Source organism: Chelonia mydas, chromosome 25 (genome assembly GCF_015237465.2).
Source record: "Chelonia mydas isolate rCheMyd1 chromosome 25, rCheMyd1.pri.v2, whole genome shotgun sequence".
NCBI classification, from domain to species: Eukaryota; Metazoa; Chordata; order Testudines; family Cheloniidae; genus Chelonia; species Chelonia mydas.
Genome location: NC_057858.1, coordinates 12,990,579 through 13,013,119, shown reverse-complemented (window position 1 = coordinate 13,013,119; position 22,541 = coordinate 12,990,579). Strand labels below are relative to the sequence as shown.

The 22,541-nt window shown below is 54.3% G+C and overlaps 1 protein-coding gene and 1 long non-coding RNA gene across 3 annotated transcripts in view; one reads left to right on the top strand and one right to left on the bottom strand.

Annotated features, from left to right (window-relative positions):
• Window positions 1–2,839: 2,839 nt before the first annotated feature.
• The window catches only part of KCNN1 (potassium calcium-activated channel subfamily N member 1), a 78,347-nt gene continuing 58,645 nt past the window's right edge, over window positions 2,840–22,541 (bottom strand). Inside the window, exons 8-13 of one of the 2 annotated variants that reach the window (XM_043536155.1) lie at window positions 13,545–13,686; window positions 12,199–12,309; window positions 11,781–11,908; window positions 7,449–7,457; window positions 5,679–5,748; window positions 2,840–4,364 (exon numbers count right to left, since the gene is read on the bottom strand). In XM_043536155.1, coding sequence (XP_043392090.1) covers window positions 4,077–4,364; window positions 5,679–5,748; window positions 7,449–7,457; window positions 11,781–11,908; window positions 12,199–12,309; window positions 13,545–13,686 — 748 coding nt within the window. In that variant the 3' untranslated portion in view covers window positions 2,840–4,076. The remainder of the gene's footprint in view (window positions 4,365–5,678; window positions 5,749–7,448; window positions 7,458–11,780; window positions 11,909–12,198; window positions 12,310–13,544; window positions 13,687–22,541) is intronic. The other variant, XM_027834352.3, reaches the window with a different exon arrangement.
• On the top strand, window positions 4,912–20,626 carry LOC122463851. The gene is made up of 3 exons (XR_006287499.1): window positions 4,912–5,080; window positions 12,982–12,990; window positions 20,616–20,626. It is a non-coding gene; the product is annotated as an uncharacterized LOC122463851 (long non-coding RNA).

The window sequence follows — 22,541 nt, the reverse complement described above, 5'->3', positions numbered from 1 at the left end:
ACTGAAGTCCTCAAATCATGGTTTAAAGACTTCAAGGTGCAGAGAATCCTCCAGCAAGTGACCTGTGCCCCATGCTGCAGAGGAAGGCGAAAAACCCCCAGGGCTCTGCCAATCTGCCCTGGAGGAAAATTCCTTCCCGACCCCAAATATGGCGATCAGCTGAACCCTGAGCATGTGGGCAAGATTCACCAGCCAGATACCCAGGAAAGAATTCTCTGTAGTAACTCAGATCCCACCCCATCTAACATCACATCACAGGCCATTGGGCCTATTTACCATGAATAGTTAAAGATCAATTAATTGCCAAAATCATGTTATCCCATCATACCATCTCCTCCATAAACTTATCGAGTTTAATCTTGAAGCCAGATAGGTCTTTTGCCCCCACTGCTTCCCTTGGAAGGCTATTCCACAACTTCACTCCTCTGATGGTTAGAAACCTTCGTCTAATTTCAAGTCTAAACTTCCCGATGGCCAGTTTATATCCGTTTGTTCTTGTGTCCACATTGGTACTGAGCTTAAATAATTCCTCTCCCTCCCTGGTATTTATCCCTCTGGTTTATTTATAGAGAGCAATCATATCTCCCCTCAGCCTTCTTTGGGTTAGGCTAAACAAGCCAAGCTCCTTGAGTCTCCTTTCATAAGACAGGTTTTCCATTCCTCGGATCATCCTAGTAGCCCTTCTCTGTACCTGTTCCAGTTTGAATTCATCCTTCTTAAACATGGGTTCAAAGCACAAGGCAGTTCACCAAGATCCAAGGTGCCCCAGACTCACCGCTGTAGCTCAGGCCCAGAGGGGTGCCCAGAACTACAGCTGGGTGACATTGTTCCCCCGAAACTTTTTGTAGCCAAAAATGCAGGTTCGGCAACACCAAAATCGCCAGTGAATTAGTGTGGCTTTCGCCGAACTGGCTCAGTCGGAAAAAACCCTCGACAAAAAACAAATCAAAACATTTTGTTGGACAGTTTCAATTTTTTAGCTCACAGTGTTTTCAAAAAAATGACCAACTGTTCAGAAACGCTCAAACTGGAAACGAATCGGTTCACGTTTTGGGCTGAACAAAGCGTTTCCTTTGACCTGAAACAATTTTTTCCCCCAACTTTGATTTGCCCCACGTTTCCACAGTGTTTGTTTTCAGTTCGACCCGGAACAATTCCTTCCCCCTTCTCCCCCCTCGGAATTGACAGTGAACCGAAAAATCCTTTATTTCCCCAGGTCTCCCTGCTATACACACTCACCGGTGAGTTACACAATAGCCAACCTTTGGCTTTCCTGCTGCTCTGTAGCTGGCTCCCTTTGCAGGTGTCGGTAGCAAGGGGTTTTCTTTTAATCCAGGATCCCTGAACCAAGGCTTCTCCAAGAGATAACACGAGTATCTCAGGCCAAGCTGACATAGCAGGAGGAGAAAGAAGTAAACCGTTCATCCAGTAAATATTACAGATCTCGCCACGCCGCATCCTGCGGCAGTGCATAGAAAACACTGGCCATACGCTGGTCTCTTTATTTATTTATTTTTCCCTTTAAAAAAAAATTCAATATTCCTAAGGAAAAGTCATAAAGGACCAGACCCGTCGCACCTCCTTCATTCTCCCCCGCCCCGCTTCCGCCACCGCTCCTGCCAGGATCTGAAGTTTGGCTTCAAAGGAAAAGGGTTTATTTGAAAGTTCCCTGGATTCTGCCATCAGAACCCACATACTGGAGTGAAGCTGGAGGCCAGGGGACCGAGGCCCTGCACTGCTGCGCTGGCATTTGCACCAGTGTGAAGTGGGCGTGAAACGCTGCTACTCTGACTCGATAGCATTTGACTTTGCACTGGTGTAAATGACGGTGCAAGGTGCAGAAATCTCTCCTTGCAAGACATTTAAAATTGCATTTACAATGAGGACCAGCCCTGCCCCTCCCTTGGTAAATCACAATGGAACGGTTTGTTGGGCCAGGCACCCGCCTCAAACACAGGAGGCCTTTGATTGGCTGAGCATCCCCTGCGCGCCTTAGGGTGTTCCGTCAGCGCTGGGTTGAGACCATTCACAAAACCCGGGGAGGGGGGTGAGCAGCACGATGAGGAGAACGGGGCTGTCGGGGTCACCCCGTGACATTACCTTGTGTCAATGACCCCTCCTACACTAGGATTCGGATTACAAACCCCACACACTGCACCTGATCTCTGGGAAGTTTGGCATAGAGGGTGAACTTGTCCACTGGGACAGAACCAGAACCCTGGATCCCAACCCCACCCCTGGGTTATGGCTTGGGCTCCCAGGCGGGTTCCTCCACCTGGGCTTTGAGCCCCGTGACGGCTTCGTGTCCCCAGACCATGTCTCCCCTAGGGGACCAGGACAGCTGCACAGCTGGGAGCCTCATTGCACAGCACCGAGAATGCCCCTGGTCCAGTCCCTCCTGGGCCCCAGCCTCCCTGGGCTTTGTGGATAGCACTGAGTACGGTTGAGACACAGGCGTTAACCAGCAACCGGCAGCCTTTCCCCCGAGGGCAGGGACCTCCGACATTTCATGGTGGGGACCACAACTCCACAGGGGGATCCTAGAATCATAGGAGATTAGGGTTGGAAGAAACCTCAGGAGGTCACCTAGTCCAGCCCCCTGCTCAAAGCAGGACCAACCCCAACTAAATCATCCCAGCCAGGGCTTTGACAAGCCCTGGGATGTTTCACAGATACCTCCCCTTCCAGCACCCACCTCCGGTCCCCTTCCCCATCACCACCTCCATCCCCCTTCCTCATCGCCTGGAACCCACCTCCTTCCCCCTTCCCTGTCACCCGGCACCCACCTTCCCTCCCATTTCCCAATGTCTGGTCCCAAGTTGCAACCCATCTCTCATCCCCCATTGTCCAGGACCCACCTCCCCTCCCCCCCATACCCCGGCACCCGGCACCCACTCCCTTGCCATTTGTGATGACAGAAAACCTCAGTGGCTCACCCAGAAGATTGATGCCAGGGGTGTAGTTCATATAATGTTTAGCTTTTAACATCATTCAAGCGGGGGGACCAGCCCCCTGTGCCCAGCCATCCCTCCCCAGGGCAGCGCTCTGAGGGCAGGCTCATGGGGCAGGTAGCTCTGAGTTAAATCCCCGCTCTGCTCACTTCCCCCCTCCCTGGAATGTGGGGCATTGCTCTGCCCCCACCTGCCACTCAGTGTTCGCTACACAGAGTTCCTTCCGCAATCCGCAGCCGGATTCAGACCCATCCCAGGTCCCGGCTGCCGTGTGGTGCTGTGGTCAGAAGCCATCATCATCAGAAGCTCTTCGGGCTGGGCGGGATCGGCTGCGCCTGCCCTGTTCACAGTCTGTATTGGCTTAATATTGCAGCCAGGAATCTCACAGCGCTTTACAATGGTCAGTATTATTATCCCCCATTTTACAGATGGGGAAACTGAGGCACAGAGTGGTGAAGTGACTAAGCTGAGGTCACCTAGTGGGAGAGCCAGGCATAGAACCCCAAAGTCCTGATTCCTAGTCCCTGCCCTGCTCTAACCGTGAGACAGCACCCCCCTTCCTAGATCCGGGGAGAGAAGCTGGGAGTCCCGGCTCCTTGCCCCTCCAGCTCTAAGCATTAGATCTCCCCTGCTTTCCCAGAGCCAGAACTAGACACCAGATTCCTGGCTCCCAACAGAACCCAGGTGTTCTGGTTCCCAGATCCCCTTCTTGCCACCACTCAAACCCTCTCCCACTTCCCAAAGCCTCCTAAAGAACCCAGGAGTCCGGCCTCCCAGCCCTGTGCCCTAACCACTAAACCACGCTGCTTCTGTATGGCTCATTATCGGGACGACCTAGAGCAGTGCCCTGCCTCCACCCAACCTGTGCCAGTTCCGCGTGCGGCCGGGTCCCCTTGCCATGAGCACTGGGGCACCGGGTGCCGCTTTGGATTCCCTGCCCCCTCCTCCCCAAGATAAAGGCAGCCCTAACTCCAGTCTAGGCCCATACGGCAGCTCTAGCTTCACTCCAGCACGATGAACTCCAGGAGTTTAACTGTACAGGGCTTTACAGAACAAAGCAAAACAGGATCAGCCACACAATGGCCAGACATAAACAGGCCCGAGTGCCGGGCCCGCCCCCTGGTGTCACCCGCTGTCCGACGAGGTGTGGGGAGCGGTGGACGGAGATGTCCGCTGGCGCGTCGGCGTCCACGAGGACCTCTCCGAGCTGTTGGAGATGGGGCAGAACCTGGGGGCGCAGCGCTTGGCCAGCTCTCGCTGCTGCTGGCTTATGGCTTGGCTGATGAGTCCCGGCAGGGCGTGCAGGCTGAGGCCCAGTGCGTCGATCTTGCTCTCCAGCGTGTTGATGCGTTTCTCCAGGTCCTCGTTGCGCTCTTGGAGCTCGGAGATCATGTCATACATGACGTTCTGGGTCTGCCGGGGAGACGGGGCGAGGCCAGGTGCTGAGCAAAGGTGCTCAGACCCGACACCATCTCAGCAGGCAGCCCCAGGGCTCCTGGCCTTGAATCTCCCAAGGCGCTTGTAGCCATTGAGGGCTCCTGATACCCATCCTCAGGGGTTAGGGCTCACACCCAGGGGGCAGTGACGTACCGAAGTGATTATTCTGCCAAGGCTACACAGCGAGAGCCAGGGGAGAACTGGGAATAGAACCCAGGAGTTCTGGCACCCAGTGCCTCGCTCTAACCACTAGACTCCACTTCCCTCCCATAGCCAGGGATAGAACCCAGGAATCCTGACTCCCAGCCCACCCCATCTGCTCTAATACACCAGCGCCACTTCCCTCCCATAGCCGGGATAGAACTCAGCAATCCCGTCCCCTGCTCTAACCACTAGACCCTTTCCCCCTCCCATAGCCCAAGGTAGAACCCAGACCTCACTCCACTCCCAGAGCTGGGAATAGAACCCAAGATTCCTGGCTCCCAGCCCCCGGCTTGAACCACTAGCTCCTGCTCCCCTCCCAGAGCCAGGAACAGAACCCAAGAGTCCTGGCTCCCAGCCCCCTGCTCTAACCACTAGCACAGGGGTGCGCAATCTATGGCCCGGGGGCCTCATCTGGCCCTTCATACATTTTAATCCAGCCCTTGAGCTCCTGCTGGGGAGCGGGGTCGGTGGCTTGCCCCGCTCTGCACGTGCCATGGCTCTGCGTGGCTCCCAGAAGCAGCAGCATGTCCTCCCTCTGTTTCCTATCCGCAGGGGCAACCAAGGGGCTCTGCACGCTGCCCCGCCCCAAGCGCCACCCCTGCAGCTCCTATGGGCCAGGAACCACAGCCAACGGGAGCTGCAGGGGCAGTGCCTGCGGACAGGGCAGGGCGCAGAGCCACCTGGCAGCGCCGCTGCATAGGAGCCGGAGAGGGGGACATGCTGCTGCTTCTGGGAGTTCCTTGAGGTAAGTGCTGCCCGGAGCCTGCACCCCTGACCCCCTTCTGCGCCCCAACCCCCTGCCCCAGCCCTGATCCCCCTCCTGCCCTCCGAACCCCTCGGTCCTAGCCTGGAGCATCCTCCTGCACTTCCAACCCCTCATCCGCAGCCCCACCTCAGAGCCCACACCCCCAGCCAGAGCCCTCACCCCCCGCCCCCCCAACCCTCAATTTCCTGAGCATTCGTGGCCCGCCATACAATTTCCATACCCAGATGTGGCCCTCGGGCCAAAAAGTTTGCCCACCCCTGCACTAGAGCCCAGCCCTGGTGCAGCACACTGCTGAGGCCGGACGTCTCCTGGTAGCTCACCTTTGCCAAATCCACCAGGGTGTTTGCCTGGTCGTTCAGTTTCCGTTGCTCCATTTTCACACTCCTCAATCTAGAGCGAAAGAAGTGACACTGGGTCAGTGGCCCCTGTCCGGCAGCTGGAGAACGGGGCCTGGGGCGGCCCTTCCCGAGGACATGCACCGCGCTCCACAGCCCGGCTGGCTGGCTCCAACGCACAGACATGCAGCTGTCGAATGAGGCGGCCCCTGTGGAATCTCAGGGCAGGGGGGCCGATCCCCTTGCTCCTGGCGCTTTTCAAGCCCTGTGCTGCCACGCCCTGCTGGAGAACAAATCTCACCCCAGCTCCCTCCAGGAGCAGGTGCCAGGTCGGCAATCAACCTTCGTGGGCACTTGGGAGCAAGGAGGAACCTTGGTGTCTGAGGCCCCGTGGGGCTCGTGTGAGTAAATGGGGCTCTGGCCTCACTGGAGAGCACCCACACAACAGCCAGACGGTGGCGCTATAGAGAACCACTACCATGCAGACAGGCCTGGAAATGGGACTGAGATGCCCTGCGATGAATTTGGATGCAGAGGAGATGGGGCCGCCCGGGGGACGCAACAAACGACCCTTCGGGGCAGGGGCTGGGCTGGGCGGTTGAAAAGGGACCTCGGAGTGGCGCTGGGCTGATGCGGACTGGGGAAGCCTTCGAATGAATGAGAGTCATTGGAGATGTCACAGCTTAGAAGGGCTTTCTCTACAGGCACTGTCTCCTCCCCGCCCCCCACCCCGCTGCAGTCACCCCTGGCCTGGCTGCTGCCCAGACACCCCCGCCCCCCGACCCCGTTCTGCAATTAACTCCCATGGCAGCCCTCCCTCCTCTGCTCCTGGGCTGGGATGCCTTGCATTCAACCCCTTGGGAAGGCACAGAAGCAAAAGGATGGAGGCATCTCTGCCCCCCTCTCTCTGCAGCCCCCATTGGCAGCTCCCTCCCTGTGCCCTAAATTGGCCTTCGCTCAGCCGCCCTGGGCAGTTCCCATCTCTCTGCCTCAATCCCTCCTCTGCCGTGCCCTGAAACTCCATTCAAGGCCATGCGGGTGGAATTCGGGGAGCCCTGGGAGGTTCTCAATCATGTGTTCCAAGACTGCCCCCTAGATCCAGCACTGCCCCTGGGCTATAGGCCCCAGCCCTGCCTTTTCTAGCATCAGGGTGGCAAAGAGCGACGGGGGACACATTTCCAGGCCTTGCTCAAAGGCGCTCCGTTTACAACTAGCCCCTTGCTGGGATGCGGGGCTAACGGCGCTGTAACTCCCCTGCCAGCTTGCCCGAAAGCAGGCCCTGGCCCGCGCTCGCTCTGGGGACATCTCCGCTGCGCTCAGAGGGGTGATTGCAGCTTGGCTGAGCAGCCCTGTGATGGTTTTAATGTGGCTAAAAATAGGCAACTGAGGCAACACGGCCCCCGTCACGGCTATTTTTCGCCGCGCGTGGATTGACGCTCGTGCAGGTATCCCTGCCTGAGCTGCGGTCACCCTCGGATTGCAGCGGAGACACACCAAGTGACTCAAGCCCCCGGCAGGGAGAGAAGCCCTGGTAAGCTGCTACATGGCTGCTAGCCATGGTGTTCAGGCTGCTGAATGGATCAATGAGGGGGAGTCAGTTCGGCAGATGCCCCCCACCCCCGGGCAATGGACGGAACATGGATTCACAGGGTAGATTTGGGGGGGTCTGAATGGCCAAAATGTTCCGTTTCAGCAAAACCATGCAAAACACAAGGCCACATTCGAGAGCCTGGCAGCTCCACGGAGGCGACTTACTTCTGAGCTCTGGAGGGATCGGGCAAAACAAAGACAAAACACAGCACATTTTAATAACACGACGGACAACAGGCACTGTCATGCCAGCTGGTGCCCTCCCCTGCCCCGCCCTGCTCCCGCCATATCCCCGCACCCCTCCACACACAAAGGCCCAGCCCGCTTGCACAGATCTGGAAACTGACAAAGCCGATTGCATTTAGTGCCGTGTCCCATTGGGGGAAAAGGTCTCCTGGGGTCCCTCTGCCCGTTTCCCCAGGGCTTCGATCCCGGACTGTGGAGATGGCCCTTTTAAACTCCTCCTGTGCTGGGGGCTGAGGTCAGGGCTCCACCGCTGAGCTCCCGGTGACAGAGATTTCGAAAGGCCAGAGCTGTACTTCTGGGGTGTGGGTGGAGAGTGAAATGCAGGAAGTGTTGGTGAAATGAACCCAGGGGGCAGGGAAGGGACCTCAGGAAAAGAACAGACGCTGATCAGCCCGGGGGACTGGAGATGAAGGACCCAGGCACCGGGAGGGAGGGGAGCGGAAATGCTGCAACCCTCACAAAATCTCCAGCTTCGCTATTTCCAAGCCGAAGAAGCTTAGCAGGGGGCCAGGTGACTCCAGGCCTCCTGGGGTTTGTCCAGCTTTGGGGTTACCCTATGGAAAGGCAATGGGGTCACCCCCACTTTCTAGTGCTCTGGGGCCTTGTGGGAACAGCTCACCAGGCCACTGGTCTATGGATTTCTGATGCCAAGGGGTGGGTCACTGGCACTGGATGGCACTGAGCTCAGAGCTCAACCCTGCCCGCCTGCCATGGCTACCTGTGGGAAAGACCATCTGCCAGCTGCCTTTGTGCCGGGACATCTGGTGCCAGTATCCAGCTTTATAAGGTGGATACAGGGCCCCCACCACTGCTGTCTCTCAGTTACTAGAAAGGGCTCTCTAGGTGCTTTATCCACAGTAACTGTTTAAACATGAGGCTTAGTCAAGGCTCACGCTCAGTGTTCAGCTGGGGAAACAGAAGCACAGAGGGGGAAGGGACATGCCCAGAGAATCTTTGGCAGAGTTGGGAATAGAACCCTGGAGTCCTGCCATGTGGGGGGTGCCCCCGGCAATGTTTGAAGTGGTACACACCATCAGTCCCTGGGGCTCCCCTGGGGCAGGCCCCTGTGCCTCACCCGGGCCAGGCTCAGCCCCCCCCTGCCGGCGGGCAGTGTCACTCCCAAACCCTGAGAAGGGGGACAGCCTGCTGGGAGCAGGGTGGCCCAGGCAGGCCCCCAGCGGGGAGCCGGCGGCATGGCAGCAGCGAGGAACAGCCGTGGTGGGCGCCCCCCTGCCCACTCGGTCTGACCCCGCTGGCCCTGTCACAATGAGGGGGGCCTTGCGACTTAGCACGCGGGAGCTGCAGCGCGGCTCGAGTCCGGCGCTGCGACACCTGGTCACTGGGTTTCCAGCCCACTCACTCGGTTTTGGCCCCACTGCCCCACGAGGGCAGGGCCCCAAACCTAAGTGGGCAGCGTGGCCATCAGCACTGCCGCTCCGCCCCGTGCCACGGGAATGCACCGGGCACTGCAGCCTAAAGGCTTGGCTTGGCCAGAGACACCATGAGCCCAGCTGGGCTGGTGGGGTGGCAGTGCAGACACCAGTGATGGGTGCGGAAGGGGAAACTTCCTGGGGCAAAGACTGTGGGGCCAGATCCGCAGCCACTGGGGACTGCTGGCTGCAGTAGATTTATACCAGCTGATGCTCCAGCCCTGGGGTCAAGCCTCGGGTGAAGGGGCAGGGCAGATTTTTGCTTCATCCACCCAAGTGCAGAGTGGCTGTGAAGTGCCCAAGAGTCTGCCAATCTCTCTCTTTCTCTCACACACACACACCAGGTTCCCCTTCGTGTGCTGGTTAACAGTCCATGAGGGGTGGGTAAAACCCCAGACCCCTCTTCCCTGAGATAGCTCCCTCTTGCTGCCTGGGCTTTGGTCCATCCATGCATCCCCATACACATCCCTCCCTCCCTCCCTCCACACATACACCCATCCATCCCTACACGCACCCATCCCTCCGTCCGTCCATCCGTCCGTCCACCCACCCACCCAGCCCTTCCCAATGTTTCCCTTTCGTTCAGTGTCGTGTTCCAGGTACATCCGGAGCAAGTGGCGTCTTCTCCCCCTCCCCCATCTCTGTGCAGCGCGGGGGGCCTTTGTGGGTGTGTGCGGGGGAGGGGGACGCGCGAGGTGGGCCACGATGTGGAAACAATGAAAAAAAGTCAAGCCAGTCCTGCAGACACAGCGAAGTGCCCGACATCAGGGTTTCATTCCCCCTCACTCCTGCCAAAGAGAACAGACAGACCAACTGACCGACCCTGAGCAAGGGGGCAGGGGGTTTGTTTTTCAGAGCCAGAGTATCAAAAATGGCCACCCAAGTGCGGAGGCGGGGGGCAAATCCCATGCAAGCATGTGCCCAGCCCATGGGCACCCAGGCCCATGGGGACCCTCTCACGTGGGGCTCATGGGACCCGCTCTGGGCTCCCGCAGGCTGGATTTCCAACTACTGAGCCCTTCAAATGCATTGTTAGCTCCCCATGCCCAGGTGGGTGAGAACTGAGCGAGGGCACATGATGCCCTGGGAGGTGGCGCCCTCTATCCGTACAGCACACGGGCAGTCACAGACGCGCTGCACCTGTCTTAACGCTGCTCACGTCTCTCGGCCCCGATGGAGACCGTAGTGCCAGGATGACACCTCCCCACGCCCTGGCTGCACCGCGCTGGCCGTGGCACTGCACTCCTATGCCTTTTTGTAGGGCCACGCTGGGGCTGGGGCTGGTTATTAAAGGCCTTGCAGCCTCCAAGCCTGATTCAGTCGGCAGGGCATGTTCCCCTGGAGCACTGGGACTGGCACCCAGACTTTCCAGGCGCTAAAGGCTGCCCGGGACCAGTGGGAGCCCCTGGAGGGGAGCTTTGCACCCAACGGCAGGGGGACAAGCAGCGCTAGCCAACGCCAACACAGAGCCCCTGGCAACACCGGGGCATAGCCCTGCCCAGGAGGATGGAAGCTGGTGGGCGCTGAGAAGCTGCTGGCAGTTTGGACCTGCAATAGCAAGACAAGGCAAAGAGGGACCCTCTTGCCAGCCACGCCGGTGTCCGTGCTGCTGTCAACCCACGGAGCCCCTCCAGCCACGGGAAAGCGAATCGGCACCTGTTCTGCTCTCCGCGTCACCAGCGGAGTTCTGACGGCGGCCCATCATGATGGCGCCGGGGCGGGGAGAGCACAGATGGCTCCTCTGAGCGTGCAAGAACCCAAGCGTGTCGGGGCCCCGAGACAGCAAAGCGTATAAGCACATGCTGCTGTGACTTGATGAATAGGGGTCTGGATGTGGGCACCACAGACAGCTTGATTCAATGCACTGGTTGGGAGTCCACAGGCCCAGAGAGGATAAATCTGATACCCTGTGGGGTAGTTTGCAGAGCGTCATCTTGGTTGTAATTGGGCTTTGAAGTGCTTCAGCGCTCCGCAGCACGAAGGGCAATCTGGACTCATCTGTGAGATTTCTAGAGGACCCACAGCCTTGCAAATGAGTCCTTGGGGAAATATTCTAAGCTGAATTCCCCTTGAGTCAGGAGGGAGCGAGAGATTTTTATGGTGAAAACTGAGATCCTAAGTTTGGCGACTGGAGTCATTTTAAATGGAGCTGATGGAAAACCAAGAAAAAGAATTGGTGGACAATGTTTAGAAATTTTTTTCTCCCTTTTTTGGTCAAAAATCTCAAAATTTGAAAAGTTTCAGCCAGTCGGTTGGAAAAAGAAGAGGGGAAAAAGGTAATATGTAGAAATCTCAATTGCTGAAAATTTGACAAATTTGAAATTTCAACCATATTTGTCCCCATTTTTCCTCAAAATGGAGATGAAATTTCCCATCAGAATTCAAAAGCTGGACAAGACTTTTTTGCTGAAATTTGAAAGTTTCAACTTCCTGCAAAGTTGGTTGAAAAATGGAAATAAAGCAACTGGAAACCATTGCCTTGTGTTTTCTTTTGGGTCAAAAATTGTGACCAAATTTCATGGGAAAATTTAGGAATTTTGACATGATTTTTCTGGGCAAAGTTTGAAATGTTGACGAAATTCGATGTTAAAATTTGAAACCGCAAGAAAATTTTCTCTCATTTTCTCAACACAATTTTAAAAAAAAAACCCTCAAAATTTCAACCTATTTCATCCAAATTTTGGAACATTAAGAATGTCAATCGGCTCGTTTTCACTCCTGCCCCAGTCCGTGTCCTCCCATCCCCTTCACTCCCCCAACTTCACGGCCTGGAAGCGCTGGAGGGTACCAAATATGAAGCAGGTAAAGGTGTTGGACTTACTGATGGATGGCTTGGAGGAACTTACGCTGGTGTTTCCGAACTTTGGCATGGTCAATCTTCTTCACCAGCTTGGTGTGTTTGTAGATGAGCCACGTTTCCCTGAGTACGTTGGCAGCAGCGTTTTTCACCTGGGGGAAACAGGAATAAATACGGCGGTCAACGGGCTGAGTAGATTGGGCATTGATCATGTTTTGAGCCAACTTGCCGGGGGAAATTCACCCAGGGTAGGAAGGCTAACACAAAGCCTAGATGCCACATAAGACCCTCTTCAGCCCCACCCCTGGGAATCCCAGAATCCTGTGTTTCTCAGGTCTCAATTTCACACCTCCCCCTCCCCGCCAGAACGCGATGGCTGGGGTTTGCAGAGACGGGGCAGTGGGGGAAGGAACAGGGGTGGGGAATGGGAGAGGTTTCTTACCCGCTTCGTTAACTGTGTGTCCATCATAAAATTGTGCACGTGTTTTTCAGCTTTCGTGAGTTCCAGCTTCCGGGCCACCACAGCGACAACCAGGGCTGTACACCCAGCGCCCTGGGACCAAAAGAAGAAGGGGTGCGGGTAAGGGAAAGCAGAACTCGGGCTACCAGGAGAGAGGCTGCTAGGACCAGTGGGAGGTCAGATGTGTGCCTGCAAGGGAACTAGAGCTGAGGAGAAGAGGTGACAGCACCCAGCTAGGTTTTTCATAGAGGCATGGGGAGGTAGTCACACTGAAACCTGAAAAGTTTGCAGGGACCCCGGGAACGTGCCGTGGGAGCCTGCACTGTTCATGGCAGCAGGGAGTAAGCAATAGGGTATTTCACCCTCACTAGGAGAACATGTCCCTTGGTCTCTTTCTAGTGGCTGTTCTTTCTAAGAGGATAAGAGCTTACTACAGCTGCCAGCTAAGGGAGTCACTTGTTTAGCTCAAGCCATAAAGGTATATGCTTTTTCGTGCTGTAGGTTGCAGGTTCAAACTCCAAGCAGGGGTGGTTAGAAAAGCAGAAATGTGGCCTGTGACAGGGTCGGGCCAAATGGCTACAGGAGAGTAATAGAAGGCAGATATATTAGCCCCAGGCTAAGTAGGTCCCTTTTCCCTGGGTAAGGTAACAGGGAAGGTTCCAGAACAATCAGGAACCTTCTGGAGACAATTAAGACAGAGTGGCTGATTAGAACACTTGCAGCCAATCAAGAAGCTGCTAGAATCAATTAAGGCAGGCTAATCAGGGCACCTGGGTTTAAAAAGGAGCTCACTTCAGTTTGTGGTGCGCGTGTGAGGAGCTGGGAGCAAGAGGTGCTAGGAGCTGAGAGTGAGAACGTGGACTGTTGGAGGACTGAGGAGTATAAGCATTATCAGACACCAGGAGGATAAAGAAGGGGTTTATGGTGAGGATAAAGAAGGTGTTGGGAGGAGGCCATGGGGAAGTAGCCCAGGGAGTTGTAGCTGTCGCACAGCTGTTCCAGGAGGCACTCTAGACAGCTGCATGCCACAGGGCCCTGGGCTGGAACCCGGAGTAGAGGGCGGGCCCGGGTTCCCCCCAAACCTCCCAACTCCTGGTCAGACACAGGAGGAGTCGACCTGGACTGTGGGTTCATGAAAACGGCCAAACTGAGGGCTGCCGTGAAGCTCCAAGGTGAGCATATCCGCCAATAAGCGGAAGACCCACCAAGGTAGAGGAGGAACTTTGTCCCAGGCCTCTATGTCTGCAGAGCTGGTTTTCGACTCAGCTCTCTCTATGCAGCCGGGATGCCCCTGGCCAACGGCCTTTCCCAGGCCCCCTTGGGCTTACCATGATTCCAGTGAGCAGGCACACTCCCTTCCCGCAATAGGTGTGTGGCACCATGTCGCCGTAGCCAATGGAGAGAAACGTGATTGAAATTAACCACATCGCTCCCAGGAAATTGCTGGTCACTTCCTGTTTGTCGTGGTACCTGCCGAGGGGCAATAAAACACAGGTCAAGGGTTATCCGGTCCCTCCCTCCCCCGGCACCAGCGCCAACGCACGCCCCAACACGAGCATTTCAGAGTCACTCATCAGATCTTCATCCAACACGGGCCACAGCTTGGGGCTGTCACAGGGCTCTGCATCAGGCCAAGGTCTGATTGCAAAATACCAGGCCAGAACCTCTGCTCCGTGACAACAGTGCAACTCCTTATTTGGACTGGCAGCTCCCTCCGGGCAGGGGCTTTGGGTCAGTGCAGCGCCTAGCGCAACAGGGCTCCTCCTCCTGGCTGGTCCTTGGGCACGACCGTAACAAACGCAGTTTATAAGAATAAGAGACTTATGGCTATTGCACTGCCTAGGCTCTGCACAGAGGGCTGGCTCCTAGCCCCCCAGACTCCAGGCTGCCTGGGGTTTCCCAGTGGAGCTGAGGAGGGGTGCGTCCATCAAGGTTTCAAAACGGGTAAGCGGTAAAGCTGTGATCTGAACTAGGGACCCCCTGGCACTCCCTCACTGTGCACGTTCCTGCCTGGCTCACACCTGCTGGGATCTGGGCAGGGCTGCTTTGCCACTGTCCGGTTCCCTCTACTGTCTCTGCAGGCAATGGGGCGAGAACACTCCGCTCTTATCGCTGCGACTGTCCAGGGAGCCAATGGAGCAAGGGCTCCGATCCCACGAGCAGGCCATGAGATACAGGCACCTGATGCCTTTACATAGCCCAGCCTACAGCCTTTGCCAAAGTGTTTCACAAACACAGATGAATCCGTCCTCCCCAACCCTGTGGGACAGGGGTGTGTCACGAGCCCCATGTTGGACAAGGAAACTGAGGCACAGAGCGGGTGGGAGTCTTAATTTACCCCCAGGCAGACAGTCAGCACAGGGACTCTTCTAGTGGTGATTCCTCCTGTGTTGGCCCCTCTGCCCAGAGGTTAATTTCACCCTCATTGACTTGTCCAGACAAAACTGGCGACAGAACACCGGCCTTCTGGCTCCCAGCCCAGTGCCTTGGCCGCTGGGCCTTGCCTCTCTTTCCACGCAGTTACATGGTGGCTGCTGGACATCGCAGCGCTAGTGAATCAGGGCTTTGCATCGGAAGCCCCTGCATGGCCAGCTTCAAACCTGTGAATGAGGTTCCAAGTTCCACCCCTGCCGTGGCCTCAGAGCCGCGCGCGCTGTCAGAAGTCAGCGGTCTCAGCCGAGGGGAGATGGAATCTCTTTAAAAACCCGGAGTCTCTTTGAAAAGAGAACCATCTCCAGCCATCACATCACGTCAAGGCCGGGGGAAGGGTTTTCAGCGCGACGGAGGCGTTTTGCCAAGAAGCCTCCCCTAGGACCTGGGATGGGAAAGCCATGCCGGGGACTTTGCCCGGAGCTATACAGGGCTTTCCTGCCTGGCCTTGGCACCTGCCTGGGATCAGGGTGTGAAATAGCCGCCAGTGGTGTGGGCAGCTGACCCAGGCGCCCAGAGAGTCCTCACACGACACTGACGCTGCATCCTACTTAGCTCTGCAAAGGAGACCACATGGCATCACCTCTCCCCACTGCCTGCCTCTCTTCTGTGGAGGGGCAAGAGAATCGCATGCCTGTGAAGGGTGACGATCCCGCGGGCTGGACTCCCCAGTGGCTATGTCAGCACTACACAGTGGGATGAAAGCGGCTGCCAAAGGCCAGTGGAGGATGCTCCTGTGCAGGGGAATGATCTGCCGGGGAAAGTGATGCCCCAACCCCTGGCACAGGGGGATACCAGGAGAGGGGATGGGGGGATGGAAGAACTGATCTGATCCTCCACAGGGGTCAGTTTAGAGCTGCTCCCTACAGCTCCAGCTTGTTCTGGGGCCAGGTGGCTCAGCGTCAGAGAGCTGTAACCATCTCCCCGAGGTATCGCCCCCCTTAACTGAGCAGAGATTGACCCCAGAGAGCCCAGCGGGCACAGACAGAGCAGCTCTGCGTTGCCTGCTAGTATACAGTACTGGTCAGGATAGTGTGGAGAAATTATATCTGTGAATGCACGTTCTCTCTTGATGTCACGGTGTGAGTGTGACACACAACTGCACTCGCACCCGTTTGCACGCCCAGCCACCCACCCAGAGGCCTGATTCTCCATTGCAACCACATTTACTGCACTAAACGGCTGCACAAGACTCCTTCCCAGGGGCTCTCTCTTTCTCTGTCACTCACACATGCGGGTCCATCCCCTGGTCCTGGCTCAGCCAGAATTCCCACTCAGGTTATTAGAAGCTCTGATTGCTCAAGGCTTGCACGGTTGTGAGCTTCATTGTGTGTGTGACAGAGAGACAGGGGGTGTGTGCATGCGTACGCACGTGGACATGTTCATTCACATGCACTCGCCACCCGTGGCCTGTGTTAGACACGAGGTCACATGATCACCATGGTCTCACCTGGCCTTAGACTCTAGGGATCGGATCTGTTTAAAAGATGGATGCTTTCTGAAAATCTCCCTGCAAACTTTAGATGGCACAAAAGAGCCATTTGGTGTCAATGTGACACACTCTGGCTACTGACGAGACTTTAGGGGAATGGGATATGCAAACAAAGCTTCAAACAGAACCATCCAGGGGTTTGAGTTTTAAAACATGACAATCGGCACTCATGTAAGACAAAGAGGTGGCAGCTAAGGTCTTCTGCTGCCTTGAGCGTCTCTTTGGAGGTCGCTGGAGTTGCAGTTTTGCATTAATAGCTGGCTGCCCAGTACCGCTTCCTTGTAAGATTTGTTTGTGGGGTTCAGGCTGGAGTAATTTCTCTAATGTCAGCTGGGGGTGCTCTGCACTGACACCCATGTCACTGAAATCAGAATTTGGCCCAGCGTCATTAAATGAAACAAAAGCCCCCCAAAATGCAACTCGACAGTTGTCAGGTACGTAAAAAGTCCGGCAATTCCAAAGGACAGCTCCGTGGCAATGAGCAAAACCCTCCCTGGGAAACCTGAAACATGACTCAACACAGCCCGGGTTTGGGGGAAAGTTGGGGCAGAATTAAGCCTTTCAAAAGCTGCATGGGTAGAACTTTGAAACAGAAACTCAGTTTGAAACCAGTTTCAAACCCTTGAAAACTCAAACCAATGAATACATCCGAGGAATAAATACCAGGGAGGGAGGGGAGTTATTTAAGTTAAGCAACAATGTGAACACAAAAAGAAAAGGAGTACTTGTGGCACCTTAGAGACTAACCAATTTATTTGAGCATGAGCTTTCCTTTTTGCGAATACAGACTAACACGGCTGTTACTCTGAAATGTGAACACAAGAACAAATGGAGGTAAACTGGCCATCAACAAGTTTAGGCTTGAAATTAGATGAAGATTTCTAACCATGAGAGGAGTGAAGTTCTGGAGCAGCGGGGGCAAAAAACCTAACTGGCCGCAAAACTGAGCTTGATAAGTTTATGGAGGGGATGGGATGATGGGACGGCCTACAATGACATGTAGCCGATCAGCGACTGCTAGCGGCAAATATCTCCAATGGTCGGAGATGGGACAGTAGCTGGGGAGGGCTCTGAGTTACTACAGAGAATTCTCTCCCAGGTGTCTGGCTGGCGGGTCTTGCCCACATGCTCGGGGTCTAACTGATCGCCATATTTGGGGTTGGGAAGGAATTCCCCCCCTGGGTCAGATTGACAGAGACCCTCGAGGTTTTTCGCCTTCCTCTGCAGCATGGGGCACGGGTCGCTTGCAGGTTTAAACCAGTGTTACTGGTGGATTCTCTGTAACTTGACGTCTTTAAACCATGATTTGAGGACGTCAGTGACTCAGCCAGAGGCCAGGGGTCTATTACAGCAGTGGGTGGGCGAGGTTCTGTGGCTTGCAATGTGCAGGAGGTCAGACTAGATGATCACAATGGTCTCTTCGGACCTTAACATCTCTGAGTCTCTAATTAGGCACAGCTCTCTGACAACACGCCGTACTTTCTAGTATTACTGTATCCAGTCCCTTTCTGTTCTATTCTTCCTGACACTATGTGGTAAATTAAACTACATTTATGCCCATTGTGAGGCCCCTTTAGACCCCCAGATGGGTATAAAGGGGCCTTGGTCTCAATTTCCGAATTGCTCAGCTAAGCTCAAGGCCTTAGCCTTGTGTATAGGAGTGAATTTTCCCCATAAGCACAGCAGATGGGGAAGGGCCTCTTTCCCCTCTTAGTTTGTAGGGTAACAGTCTCTCTGCAATTTAACATCGCTAGGCCAAAACCACTCCTGGAACCTGCCCTTTTACCTTGCAGGTGAGTTTGACAGAGGCTATAGCTCAAACATTGACGCAAAGAGAGTGACCAGCTGTGTTCACTCGGCCAGCCCGCACTGCAGCACCCGGGTGTGGCTGACTCATTGGATGAAGATAAATGGCAACTTAGAGCATCGGTTTACAGACCCCCCCGCTTTCATGACCATGTGGGGGAATCACGTTGGGAACAGGAGATCTACACAGCAATTGCACAGTGGAACAATCCATCAAGGTGTGAGGGCGGGAGGGGGAAGCCGGGTGTGTTAGAAATCAACCTGACACGTGTGCAGAACACAGATGTGGCATGTAAGTGAGATGCCAGGCACATGTATGACACAGCTGGCCAACCACATGCCTCTGTCCCAGGGGACATTCTATTCCAGCATTCGCAGAGGGGGGAGAAACTCGCACCTGATACAACCTCTTAGCGGTTTAGCCATGACATTTTGCGGATGGGTCTGAACCGGGGAGAACAGAAATCTGCAGAGGGGGGAGAGCAAAACATCTGAAAGGTGGTATGAAGGTGAAGGAAAGTGCTTCACAAATTACCTGTGCCCTCTGTGAAGTTCAGTGAGAATTAAGTCTCCAAAGGACCTTGAGGGATCAATTAATAATAATTCTGCCTTTCATATCTTTTCCCGAGGATCTCAAAGCACATGAAATTAATTTCACCTCACACCAGCCCCAGCAGGTGCAACATCCCCTGTTTTACAGGTGGGGAAACCGAGGCACACAGGTGGGGAAGCCCGAATCAAAGAGTGAGTTGATGGCAAAGCTGGGAATAGAACCCAGGAGTCCTCAAACTCTAGCCAATCAAAAGGGTCAGATACTCAGTCAGCCAATCCACACAAACCAGTTGAAGCTACAGAATTGGGTAGATCTACCTAGCTAAGTTTGTAATCAGGATGCCCGTCACCGTGGTATCTGGGTATCTGAGATCTCAGGAGAACACGCTCTTGTACATAATTTCCTGAGATTCTTGCTTCTGGAGGGAAACGTCACCAGAAGTGGCCATTCCTGGCAGGATTTGCGCTCTTTGCGTCCCAGCAGGAAGCATAAAGGCAGCGCAAATCCAAACATTTCAGAGCCACGCGGAGAAAACAGAAACTACTTTCAAGTTTGGACAAAGATTCTGAACTTTGGCTTCTCACTTCAACACCTAAGAGACACCCACTTGGTTTCCGAAGACCACCAAGCCAGCCCTGAGAGGATAGTTACTTTCAAGCCACGGCTGATTTGCTTGGGTTCGAACTAACAACCTAGATATAAAGCATTTTGTGAGCCGCTAGGTCAAAGCTCCGCAGTGGAGGTGCAAGAAAACCTCCCCCCACTGATTTCTGTTGCCCTTGGCCCACTAGTCCTCAGCTGACTTCCACGAGTCATTTTTGCTGGGGCTGATGTCTTTGGGTCGCAATCATCTTTGTCAAAGCTGGGATTGGAGTGGGAGGCTGTGGGGGTGGGAATGGACAGTGGGGTGAAATTCGCTTCTGTGCAGAGAGCCAGCACTTAGACATGACTTAAGCCCTGTTTTTAAGGGCATAAGTGGGACATAAGTGGTTTGTGGGACTCACACAGGCTTCTGCACCAGGCTGAATTTCAGCCTTGGTGAAATGAATGTCTTCCCATCTTTGGCTACTTGAGCCTTGTGCAGAGGAGCCAGTGACCAGGAATAGCACCGGGGACTGTGAGGGTGGCTTTCTCCACCTCAGCAGGGCTCTGAAGGCTCTCTCCTGCCCATCTTGAGCCGCCTCACTCCCGCCCAACTGTATCTCAGCACTGAGACACAATTCCAGGGGCGATGTTCTTTTGAAACCTGCATCTAATGAGTTAACACCAAATGCTTCTGTTTGAGATGTCTGCCCGGCCTCGAAACCCTGAGTGCAAAATTTCACCGGGGAAAAAAAGTGAACCCAGAAAATGAAAAACAAAACAAAACAGGGCTCCCAAGGGAAAAAGAGGCTGGTTAGGGGTAGTAAAAACCCAACCCAAAATACCCGGCGCTGAGCAGTGTTGCAGATCTTGCCAGACTCGTCAAAATTCTGCAGCAGGGCTCCAGAGGCATGCAGGGGAGGGAAAAAGGAGAGAAGAGAAGAGAATGTAAAACTCAAAACAAAAATAAAGGGAAAAGAAAGAGAGAGAGAGAAAGAGAGAGCCCCAGACCAGTCAGAAATCAGATTCAAGCAATAGGAGACTTGGAATTTAGGATTGCTGCGTTCCTCAGACAGACCCCCCTGCCCCATTCAGATCCCTACAGTCAGACATGCCCCGGCCTTCCCAGCCCCTGCCGCCCCCCCAGTCTCATGCATTCGCACTCAGAAGGGAGTTTTGCAGAAAGGGTGGGGTGAACCTTTGAAAGTTTGGCTTGGAACCTCAGAGGGGAAGGGAACTGCAGCAGCAAAGCACTATGGGAAAAATACTGCTCATCTGCTGGCAGAAAGGAGATGATGTGGTGAAGCATTATGGGTAAAAAAAAATCTTGGTGTAACAGGTGGGTCTCCTGTAGATGCCTGGATCGATGAACGGGTGCAGGAGCAGCTGGAATGAAGGCACTGAGCTGTTAATTTCACCCCCATCCCCACCCAATCCCCTCTCTCCCCGGCGGGCTAACTTGGCGGCGGTGGAGTGGGGCTAAGGTAAGACCTTACATTCTTTAAAAAGAATCATTCCTGAGCTGACTCCCACTAGAGACAGCTGCAGGAGGAAGCAGCCATGGTGAGAGGGCATTACATGGCAGCGTTTGCTATGGGGAAAAATTCAGGCCTGGCCGGGGATCTGGCCAAAGCCTAGGTACTACGTAAGTCCCGCTTACACCCCCTTGGCATAAGTGGGACTTAAGTGGTGCCCAGGCCTCATGTTGAGCCTCTACCCAGAGACAACGGTCACCCTTGCGGGGCAAAGGAGTCCAGAAGTGCCAGCTCACTGACTTGGTTTGAATGTGATTGAGTCGGTTTCTAAGGGGCCCCCTGCACCGTGCACAGCAGGTGAAAACCTGGCCCTAATGCAGAGTCTTCCTCCGTCTCTTCGCCTTCTCTCTAGCCCTCATTTCCCTCTTGATTGCAGGGATTGCTCCTGGGACTCTTTTAGAGCATTTGACTTGCGCTGCTAAAGATGGAGAAATGCTGAGCAGCTGAGCAGAGAGAAAGGCCTTTGGAGACATTTTAGCCAAATCCTCATTCATTCTATAAATAAGGAGGAGTGAGAGTTTCCTTTCCAGCCGCAGTTGATTGTCTTGATTCTTTTCCAGGTTTTATTGCTGCATCCACATAGTAAGAAATGGAACCACCTGTGCTTGACTCATTTTGCTGTATGGAAACCACAGCCGCAGCCTGTGAACCAGAGCACGATTGCTTGAGCGCCATCTAATAAATTGGCACCGTGTGAATGATTTGGAATGCATCATTTATGCAACAAATTTTACCCTTTATTTTTTGCTTCCCTTCCATTTATGACTCAATGGGAAAGCGTGAGATTCCGACCCGTGTCCGTTGTTTGTAAATTCATCTGTGGATCAGGGAGAATGCTTCAGAAAGTCACCTGGTATCTTCTCTGGCCTGTGATTGGACAGCTTGTGTCACTGACCTATACTTCCCGCATTGACAGATCTCCAGATCTTTGTTCAATGAATTGTGCACCAGTGCAGAATGTTACCACCTTGTATTGGGAGCCTTGTACACCCTCCTTTGCCCTAGGGCAGTAATTTTCCACCTTCTTTCATTTGCGGCAGACCCCCTAAAACATTTCAAATGGAGGGGCAGACCCCTTTGGAAAGCTTAGACATAGTCTGCAGACCCCCAGGGGTCCATAGACCACAGGGCGAAAACCACTGCCCTAGGGTAAGGGACTGCACAAGAGACAGATTAATGGTGGACTGAGCCCCTCATTGGGAATTCATTCGGCTACTATTCCCCCTAATGTTCCTTTTCACGAGGATCCGTGCTAGTAAAGCCAAAGAGCTCAGACTTTCGTGAAAGGCAAACACCAAAAGGGCATAGCTCAAAATTTGCTTTGGAATCTGAGTAAGAATTTTTTTTCACTATTTCCTCAGCTCTAATTATTCCTGGACATTTCTCTGGAGCCCATCACCCTAATATCTAGCCTGGACGTGAGGAGCTAGGCAGGGGGTATTGGTGATCTTCAGATTCAATCACTATTGGTGTGAGCGAGGGGAAAGTTAGGAATCTGTCAGTAGGATCAATGCTCTATTATATTTTGGTGCATGATAACCAAGCAAGGGGTGGTGGAGTAATTGACTATTTACATAGCACCATAAGTGTGCATGAAGCCTTAAAGGGACAGTGTCCTTGCTCGACTACTACTAAAAGGTCTTTTTTTCCCGATAGGACCTTTCATGTTTACACATATTAAAACATTCCCGTGGGAGAGGTAAATATTTGTATCCTCCTTGTTTTTCAGATTGGAGAAACTGAGGCAGAGAGCGAGCGAGGAAGTGACTTGCCCTCAGGGTCACATGGCAGGCCAGGGGCAGAGCTGAAAACAGAATCCAGCAGTCCTGGCTCCCACGCCCCTTCTCTAACTGCTAGACTGTGCTGCTGCCCTGCTCACTCACTGAAGAGCCGACTGCGTCCTAGGCGCAATGCACTAAATTCAGCT